The sequence below is a fragment of the Stomoxys calcitrans genome, chromosome 3 (assembly GCF_963082655.1).
Source record: "Stomoxys calcitrans chromosome 3, idStoCalc2.1, whole genome shotgun sequence".
NCBI classification, from domain to species: domain Eukaryota; kingdom Metazoa; phylum Arthropoda; class Insecta; order Diptera; family Muscidae; genus Stomoxys; species Stomoxys calcitrans.
The window spans coordinates 7,257,614-7,267,715 of record NC_081554.1 but is presented as its reverse complement, the minus strand read 5'-3'; the positions used below and the strand labels follow the sequence as shown (position 1 = coordinate 7,267,715).

General features: G+C 39.5%; 2 protein-coding genes across 2 annotated transcripts; both read left to right on the top strand.

Annotated features, from left to right (window-relative positions):
• Positions 1-1,002: 1,002 nt before the first annotated feature.
• On the top strand, positions 1,003-1,840 carry LOC106089498 (tissue factor pathway inhibitor). Its single transcript, XM_013255338.1, has 2 exons — positions 1,003-1,262; positions 1,331-1,840. The coding sequence occupies exons 1-2, from the start codon at positions 1,142-1,144 to the stop codon at positions 1,705-1,707; spliced, it is 498 nt and encodes a 165-aa protein (XP_013110792.1). The 5' UTR covers positions 1,003-1,141; the 3' UTR covers positions 1,708-1,840.
• A 1,819-nt stretch (positions 1,841-3,659) lies between these two features.
• On the top strand, positions 3,660-4,738 carry LOC106089500 (putative Kunitz-type serine protease inhibitor). Its single transcript, XM_013255340.2, has 2 exons — positions 3,660-3,972; positions 4,306-4,738. The coding sequence occupies exons 1-2, from the start codon at positions 3,822-3,824 to the stop codon at positions 4,599-4,601; spliced, it is 447 nt and encodes a 148-aa protein (XP_013110794.2). The 5' UTR covers positions 3,660-3,821; the 3' UTR covers positions 4,602-4,738.
• Positions 4,739-10,102: the final 5,364 nt, after the last annotated feature.

Genomic DNA, 10,102 nt, shown 5'->3' with positions numbered 1-10,102 from the left:
CCTATAAAAACGCATTTATTTTACTGAAAAGTGAGACAGTGTGTTGTGTTAGGCCACTCGACATCTTTCTTCAATTTGGCCCAGTTCAGTTCAGATTTGAATATGGCTGCCATATAGACCGATCTCTCGATTTAAGGTTTTGGGCCCATAAAAGGCGCATTTATTGGGACAGTGAGTTAAGTTAAGCCTCTCGACATACTTCTGCAATAGGGCACAGATCGGTCCAGATTTGAATATAGCTGCCATATAGACCGATCTCTCGATTTAAAGTTTAAGGTTATTGTACGATGTCGCCGAAATTTGGGACAGTGGGTTGTATTGGGTGTATATGGTTCAGATCGGCTTATGTTTAGATATAGCTACTAAAAAAAGATCAATATTTTGTTAACACAATTGACCAAAGACTTGTACTTATTAGTATTTGATCCAAATCGGAACATATTTCGATATAGCTGTTATGTGGCATAAGGTCTTTTTCACTGGATTTTGACGAAAGGTGGTTCACATATATACCCGAGGTGGTTCGGCCGGGCCGAACTGAAGGCCTTTTTAATTGTTGCAATTAAAGAGTTTTTGGTTTTACAACAAAAGGAATGTCCTTTTACCGTAGACGAAGCTCCTTATGGGTTTGCAGTAAACAAAGTTAGTTGCGTTCAACAATACTACGTTCATGGCTAAGGTTTAATATGTTGAAGCGAAACGTTACACAGTTACAATAAAAGCTAAACTTCGTGATAAATGTATTTTGTTTGTGGTAAAAATTTCCAAAACGTTTTATTTTTTGCGTGCAGGCATGTAAGCTGGAAAAACTTAAAAGTACTTTGATAGAAACCTTCCTTTGGCGTCTTAGTTCGGAATACGTCATGTAAAAGTTGTTCTTTGCTAAAAATTTTAAAACATCCCCCGTTTATCTAACACATGCTTTGCATTTTGAGTCGTGTCATTGTTATCATCATTCTCATCATCTCGTTCAGCCTACTTAGCTTTTCTACATCAGTGGGGGATCAGACTCTTGTGATTCAATGGCATTAACTAGATGTGACTACGAAGAGAGTGGACTTGAATTTGGAGCGGAAGAAAAATATTTAAAAACTTGTTAATAATTTTTGCTGTGCAAAGGAAAAAAAACAGAAAAGATAATATGTGGTCATCAAGGGGCTTCGGATTACTGCTGGCTGCCATCTTCTATATGGGGCTTATGGGCATCTCAAAAGCTGATACTAAAGTTGTGACAACAACCACTAACAAACCGCCGACCAAAGGTGCATTTAATAAACATCGGGTGTTATTCGTTAGTCTGTCTGATAATGGTTGTCTTTTTCTCTCTTAGATCCCAAATGCCTTTTACCCAAGGAACCTGGTCCGTGTCGCATGCGTTTGGACCGTTTCTATTACAATGTGGAGACCGATTCATGCGAGGAATTTGTTTTTGGTGGCTGCAGAGGCAATGAAAATGCCTTTGGATTCAAGGAGACCTGTGAAAAGGCATGCAAGGGCTTACCAGTACCATCCATAGCTATGAAGGGATCTACCTTAAAATCATTGACCGCCGATTCAGCCGTCACCGAGAAGGGTATGACAACCACCTCTAGAACTCTACAACCAGAAAAAATTGTGATGTCGACTGTAACCACTCCCAAGCCCGCTCAAAAGGCGGTGGTGTCCCAAGTTACAACTCCCAAACCCCAGGTAGCTTTAAAGCACTGAGCCAAAGGAACTTTTCTAAATTGCTTTGGAACGCTTGGTTGGTTGAAATAAACTCGTGTTTACATATAAAATAAAAAAATGAAAACAAGTACTCAGTCCTATTAAATAATAAAATAAACAATTTGGAAGCTTGTTTGTTTGCTTTGTTGTTGTTTTTTTTCAATGTTTTTTTTTGGTTACCCACCAAGCCCATTATGAATCATAATTGTTTACTTTTTTACTGGCTGAGCGCAGGTATTACCTGCTCACAGGTGATCATCGCACAGAACTGGCGCGCGAAAATAAATTCATGCTCAACACAAAAAGTTGAGTGAACGAACGTTTAAACTTGCCGTCATTGAATATTTAATTTTGAGCGAAATTGCTTATTTAAGTTGCCATAATCGATTATAGGGCAGAGACGTAAGTTAAGGGAAGGGGGTCTTTAGAAAAAATTCAATAGAAGATTTCAATTCGAAAGAAAATCTCCGATCATTGAGTTCGTCTCGAAAGAGAGACAAACAAAAATTGTGAAATTTAATGATTTTCGCCCTAACAGGCAAACAAATTGAAAATTTAGTAAATTCAAGAAAAAAAAAATGCAGGAAGGTTTCTTAGATTTTAGAAATTTTTATAATTAAGGAAGAAAGAGAATTTCTTATGAAAGTAAAAAATACTTTTTCTTAAAAAAAAGTCTTAAAAGTTTAGCCTTTAAGGAACATTGTTTTTAATTTCTTAAATTTTTGTAGCGAAAAAAGTATTACAAATCAAATCTTAAGTAAAAACTTCATTAAAACTTTGAAAATTTTAAAACAGTTTTCGGAAAGTTAAGAAAAACCTTTTTATTTTATTGGATTTTTTTTTTAAATTCTTGGAAATTTCGAATTTCGGATCTTTTTTTGAAAATGTAATCTATGGAAAACTGGAGAAAATTTTATTTTTTTTTGATTCTTGTAAAAAAATTTTAAAATAAGAAAAAATTTCCTAATATTTAGAAAAAATTTCTTATATTTAGAAACATTTCCTAATATTTAGAAAAATGTCCTAATATTTTGAAAAATTTCCTAATATTTAGAAAAATTTCTTAAAATTAAAAAAAAATTCTATAAATTTTCCTAATTTTTTGTGTGGGCCCTCGTATTGACCCAACTTAATCTTACCAGTAACAGAGAGATCCCTGTTTTCTCAGGGTAAATGTCGAGACCATCTCGATCTGCCTGTATGGAACATTTGGATCCATCCCCCTAGTATTAATATAAGAACGTCTACACAACCGTTGTTGTGTAGACTCTCCCTCGTCGGCGAGAGTCCTAAGCATACTATTTATTGTATTCACCCTAATGAGCGGAGATAGAATATTGCCCTGCGTTGTGCCCTGAAATTCCCGTGAGAAACAGGGTTTCCCACCTCTCTGACATGGAACCGATATCTTAACCATTTAGAATTTCACTAAAATTTCTTCCTTATTAAAAATTTGTTCAGAATCTGTTGCTTTGACTTCAAATATAGGCGGTTTATGTTCCTCCCTCAGTCTTCCGAACTTCTATCTTGTACAGGAAGGAAGTTAACAACGTCTCTGCTTTCCAAAATTAGATTCACTTATATTTTATCGGGTGTCAAATATTTGATGGGTTCCCATTATTTGCCCAATTTCCACATTTTAAAATTCTAGACTGATAACTTCCCGTATGTGATCGATGTTGATCATAGCAACGTCAGCGCCAGCACCAGCTCATGCAACAATCTAAGCTGAACGTGATCAGCCGGATTTATGATTTTCTCATCTTTTGGGGTTTTTTTTGCTTTGCTAGACTAGAAATTATGCAAATTTGTCTCGAGATCTCTCTCTCTCTCACTCTCTCTCTTTCTGTGATTTTTATGATCAACAAATTCCCCGCGCGTAGCAAATATGAAAAATCCCAAAGAATGAATACCTGGCTCAATGAATTTAGCACTGCCGTGCCATGGGGGGCTAGTCATGATATCGGCCATTTATGTTTGTTTTGTTCATTAGCGATTTTGACGTTTTTCGAATGTGGAGAGTTAAATGGCTATTTAATGTGACTTAAATAACTCGGTTGTACACACTTCAAGTTAATCATTTCAAAGTGAAACTTCCCCTAGATCGGCTAACAATGAAATCGTTTATTTGTGCTTTATTGTGTTTATGTCTGGTGGTGAGCCTTCAGGCAGCTGCTGTGGAACCAGTGGTGGAAGAAGTGAAAACCGATGTACAGCCCGCAAGTGTTACTGTGGCTCCTGCCATGGAATTGTCCACCGATGAGGGTAAGTGTAGAGAGAACAGAATGTGGTTCCTGTCCCAAAGCCAAAACTTGAGCAGTGTCATGTGATCTGAAAAAGATCAAGGGAAAAAAGCACAACGCACTACTCCCAGAAGATTGTGAACTAGATTTTCTGCATCTGGAAACATCAGCAAGTATCAGGTTATAGCCTGTTTCGAATCATACTAAGCATAGGTGTTGTAAGCCATAACAGAACGCAATAGAACAGGGCTATATAGACCTAGAACGGCGAGAGGATCAAAAATCCATAAAAGTCTTATGAATATCCATAGTACGTTTCATGTTGCAGTGTTTACCTTCTCCCTGTTTCTTTCAGATTGCCATCAGCCCAAAGAGACCGGACGTTGTTATGCCCTTTACTATCGCTACGCCTATGATGTAGAGAAACGTGAATGCGTTGAATTCATTTATGGTGGCTGTGCCGGAAATTCTAATAACTTTGAATCCAAGGAAGCCTGTGAGGCCAAATGCATTAAAAAATCCGAAGAAAAGGATGCTGTACCGGCTGAATCGACCCCTGCCAATATTGCTGATAAGACCGAAGAGGAATCAACAGTTAGCTCGACGGTGCAACCTCCTTCAAGCACAGCAGAAAGCGAAGCTTCTTCATAAATAATTGTGGATGTGAATAAGAATTTACTTTCATTTCATCAAAAGTATTATTGGAGGCAATGAAATGATTCCTAGTATAATCAAGAATCATTTGCACGCCATACATTGTTGTTGATTTTTTTGTATCATATTTTGAATAAAAAATTAATTTTTTTATGTAGATTTGTATAGACTTTATATTTAAAGACGAGGTAGGACTTTATTTTAACATAGTTTATTTTAACACAGTTAGACCCATTTCAATTGTGACGGACATTACTACAGAAGGAGGTGAGCAATCAATGGCACTACCTAGCCGTCATATTTACACCATGCCTTTAAATGGTAAACACCCCAAAGGGCTGGCAAGAGGCAAGTATAGTATTCATACCCAAAATTCATTGCTGTTAGGAACTATGGAGCGAATAGTGGCCACCATTATAAAGGGTGGTATATCGAGTGGGTTCCTCAAAAACAACTGCTTGTCTATGTTAATGAGGGTTCCGTGGGACTGTCCTACACGAGATGGTGTAAAGTATGGGAAAGTCCTTCGATGCTTAAATGTACACACTGGCAGTGTCTATTGACGTTGAGCGGGCCTTGGCGATGTGGAGACATTTTTGCAATCCTTAGATCAGTACTCGGTGCACCAAGCTCTTTGAGATTGAACAAGCCACATGCTAGGGAATAGATGAATAAGATGTGGGTCTTGTACCAATGAGCTGAAAGACAGGATATCCCTCTACAGATGTCGGGAGTACTCTATTACCGCTCCTATGGGTGACTACCATAAAAAGTCGGGTGACAAACCTCGCCGACGAGGGATTTGAAGCAGTCAGCTTTGCAAACAATGTTATCCAAATCCAAAAATTCTCTGAACAGTTACCAAATGTGTCTAGAAAATGGGGTATCATTATGCTGCGTACTGCGGTCTCAACGTAAACAAAGGTCTATCTGTTTAGTAGGAAGGCGAAGATAGGTCAAAATAAGGACCCCTTCCTCTTAGAGAGAACGACGAAGATTTTGAACAAGAAACTGAACTGGCAGTACTCAGGCGAGTTCGAAGAAGGTTCATAGATGTTAGCCACTATGCGGGAAAATAAAAATCTTGTAACGACAAGTTTGCCTCTGGTTACTGGGGCACAGCTCATGAGGGCACAGTCCGTCACAGAAATTCATTTTTGTTTGCGACGGAGAAATGGAAACGCAAATGGGGCTTTTTTCAATTGTTCTTGGTTAGCGATAGCAGTTCTTAAACTATTCACTTCCGTGCTAGATTTATGTTAAGGGATGCGGGATGTTATTGGGCCTGAAGAGATAATGCCTACTCCAGGACCGGGTGGTTGGTTGCGGTCCAGCTGCTCCCGCTCTATCTGACGCAGGGCACTAAGCTGTATACCTGTGCACATGAGTTGCCATGGAACGCGTGAGTCACAATTTTTGTGTGTGAGATGGAAATCAAATCACATGACCACATGATTGAATTAAAATTCTTCGTGAGCCAGCGTGAGCAAGTGAAATGAAGGTTGCGACACTAAACACAACTGACTAGAAAAATTACCACTCCCGAGAAAAATCGCGATTCACTAGAAAACCATGACTTGAGTGTCCGTGACTGAATTAAAGTTCTTCGAGCGCGTGCGTGAGTGATTGAAATCAAGCTGACGACACTAATCATAAATCATGAGAAAAATAACGCAAAATTGCAAATTTTGTCCATGAACATTCCATTAAGGAACAGGGGCAAACTTCTCACATATCAATGAGTGCAGTCCGATTCAAGTTTTAAGCTCAATGATAAGCGGCCTCCTTTTTTTATAGCCGAGTCCGAACGGCGTGCCGCAGTGCGACACCTCTTTGGAGAGAACTTTTACATGGCATAGTACCTCACAAATGTTGCCAGCATTAGGAGGGGAAAACCACCCCTGAAAATTTTTTCTGATGGTCTCGCCAGGATTTGAACCCAGGCGTTCAGCGCCATAGGCGGACATTCTAACCTCTGCGCTACGGTGGCCTCCGAGAGAAAAATAACGACTCACGAGAAAATCATGACTTGCTAGACAATCTCGACTCAAGAGACACTCACGACTCACGATCGCAAAAAAATCACGACTAATGTTGGCAACATTTGTGATGTACTATGCCATGTAAAAACTTCTCCACAAAGAGGTGTTGCACTGCGGCACGCTGTTCGAACTATAAAAAAGAGGAGGCCTTCAATCGGACAGCATTTCCTTGATGTAATTTTCATGGCAAAATTTGCATTTTTGAACGTGAACATGGCAGAAGGCAACAGGGACGAGGAAAAAGGCGGTTGTTATGAACGCTGGCTATACTAATCACTGAGATATGATTTACTCAGCGGCTGTAACGAACGCGTGGCCAAAAAGCAATGGATCCTGTGCATGAGGGATAAGGGACAAATTCTTTCTAGACGAAGCACAGAGACGTGATTTACTCACGGCGTCAACGAGGCACTGTATCACTGAAATGGTTAAGTGCCCCCTGTGTCTCATGGAGAAGGGAAAAATTCTGGCTAGGCTTATCACCAAGATGTGGTTCATTTGCTGCGTGAACGTGGACACGACGTGAGGGTGAGTTAAGCGGAAGGGATGGCTGGTACGGACATTGCTTTGGGGTCTTCTATGTACGATAGACACCGGGCAAAAACTGGCTGCATTAGATAGTCAAAGGCTCTTATTGGGAACTGAATTCCAAGATAATCCACTAGCTCAATGAAAGTGTATTCAGGCAGATTTGGACATACAGGGTGGCTGATGAAAGCCGCTACCAAAAAAAAATGTAATAACTTTTTTTCTATTTAATAATAATAATTTAATAATTAATTTAATTAATTAATTAATTAATTTAATTAATAATAATTTAATAATTAATTTAATAATTTAATTTAACATGAATAAAAGAAAAATGTATTCCATACACCGAAAAAAAAATGTAGCAATATTCATCATTGTAGCAATATTCATCAGCCACCCTGTACATATCGGTAGTATGAGTATGATAATATTACTACGGGTCCAACGGACAAGTTGTTTTGGCAACCAGGCCGATGCGGCGCTCAAGACGATTTTGGACATCCGACCAAAACGAATGCGGATAAAGTTTGGAACAGGGATAGATGTTATGACAGAGGTTTCGCGGGTACCTAAGACCATGAATGAGGTTGAGGTTCAAACTCCAATGATAACGTAGGAATGAATTGAATGAAGCCTACTAGAAAATAATGGGTATGGATATTGGGGTCAAACTTTGGCGTTACTCAAAACCGTATTTTACAATAAATTCTAAGAAGTTATGCACAAGAAATGATCAAAATCAAGCTTCAGGGTTTTCACTACAAAATTGGAAATAAAGGGACAGACCATGCTGCATGACATAAGAGTGATTAAAGCGTATGCTAATACGTTAGGATCCACATTATTAGTGTGATTAGGTACAGTGGGGTAGGAGGAAGTTAAAGCAGGGACAACCTGGTATTAAAGAGGTGTTTCAAAACCCGAGTGTTCATAATCCAATCGGTGCTTCGGTTTATTAAGGGTGATTTTTTACAAGTAAAGTTTTCCGGGGTGGAAGCACTGGCTGTTAATTGTGTTCAAACGTGATCTTTGAAAATGAAAAGTGTTCAATACACTCTGCCATTTTATCAAGGAGAAACTTACAAACGAGCAACGACTGCAAATAGTTCAAATTTATTTTCGAAATTCGTGCTCTGTGATAAATGTTCATCGTTTGCTATGGCCTTTTTGCAATCGTCATTATCGACTTAGTAAATGTTGGCATATGGCATCGCGAATGTTGTTTTGAGGTGTGCTATGGTCCGTGGTCGAGCGACATAAACCAGGGATTTCCAATAACTTTATAAAGAGAAATTGCACTCGACTCAAAAATGGAGAGGGTGACGGCCATTGGTTTGGTTAGGTTGAAAAGAGGGTGCAGATGTTGATCCGCCCCTTGCCACTATGGACATGCACCTAAGCCAGTCGTCTTATTGAGGAAACGTGGTGCGTTAAATTGCCCCACCTTCGTCTTCCTCGTGAACAGACCTATTTTAGTCTTCTCTGGGCTAGGTTAGGTAAGAGTGGCAGTCCTTTACAGACACACATAGACAATTTTGGATTCATTGTGATACCACAGTAGAGACAGACCAAGGCTTCTGGCGGGAATCGAACCCACGATCCCTGCACTGGTAATCCAAGCACTCCGGGGTACCCAGTAGCCGAGTTTGTAGGCTAACTTTGAGACCTCTGGGTCAAGCCCCGTCATATGCCATACCGGGGCCCCCGGTAGCCGAGTTGGTAGGCTAACATTGAGACCTCTGGGTCTAGCCCAGTCATATGCCATATGTCTATGCAAGACCCTTTCGGCCCTTCAGCATAGTTCTTTCGGATTCTAACCCCTTAGAAGTATTATAACATCTGGTCCGCACATTGTTAAAAGCCCCCTCGATGTCAATGTATACCGCCAGGGTGTACGTTTTGGCATCGAAGGAATCTTCTATTTAATGCACGACCTCGTGCAGGGCAGTCTCCATTGGAGATCGTCGCGCAGAACGCACAACTGTTTGCCTCACTTTTTTGATATTTTTGGGAATTCTGATAGTTCGTTGAAGTCCATTTCTGGATTTAGGGATACTTCCACACTCCCGGAATTTAAGTTAATCCACGACAGAATCAAATTACGGCCAGGAACGAGTCTGTGAGAAGCAACAAGTAGGCAACCGTTAGAAAAGAAGCTCTTGACGACGAAGGCCCGCTACTTCCAAGACCAGAGCATGACGGCAACTGACTGGAGAGAAAAACAAACGTGGGGACTTCCCCCTCCAGATGGTGGTCCCGAGGAATATGTAAGTTTATCTACTATACATAACTAGTTGGATCTAGCATAGCTTTAAACTTTTAGGGGTTCAACAAGTAAAATCCGAGGATCGATTTATAAATGTAGAAGCTCCATCTAAATATGAACTCATGTGGTCTCATGATCTCTCATGACTTGCAATCTATGTTATTTAGTGTTGCAAACGATCAAATATTTTAAAGTGATTTTAAAATGATTTCTATATCATCAGCTCTGAATTTTAGCATCATTATACCCTACACCACCACTGTGGTACAGGGTTTTAAAACTTTGTGCATTTGTTTGCAACGCTTAGAAGGAGAAGACATAGACCCATCGATAAGTATACGGATCGGCTAAGATTTACTTCCTGATTCAATTTAGCTATGTCCGTCTGTCGACTGTCTGTCTGTGCATGTATTCTTGTAATCAAGGTACAGGTGGCATTTGTTGTCCGATTTTGCATAAGTCTCTTTTTTGGTCCAACGACGAACGCTATTGATTTCGGTAAAATTGATTCAGATTTAGATATAGCTCTCAGATATATCTTTCATCTGATGTGACCTTTTAAAGCTGTAGAAGACACAATTTTGGTCCGATCCTTACAAAATTTGACGCAAAATGTTTTTTTGACGTCCCAATTTGTGTGCAAAATTTCATTGAAATCG

Excerpts from the sequence above, each read along its gene's own strand:
- LOC106089498 (XM_013255338.1), top strand. The coding sequence starts at position 1,142 with ATGTGGTCATCAAGGGGCTTCGGATTACTGCTGGCTGCCATCTTCTAT. Across the intron at positions 1,263-1,330 it reads TAACAAACCGCCGACCAAAG|ATCCCAAATGCCTTTTACCC; the intron begins GTGCATTTAATA and ends TTTCTCTCTTAG.
- LOC106089500 (XM_013255340.2), top strand. The coding sequence starts at position 3,822 with ATGAAATCGTTTATTTGTGCTTTATTGTGTTTATGTCTGGTGGTGAGC. Across the intron at positions 3,973-4,305 it reads GGAATTGTCCACCGATGAGG|ATTGCCATCAGCCCAAAGAG; the intron begins GTAAGTGTAGAG and ends TGTTTCTTTCAG.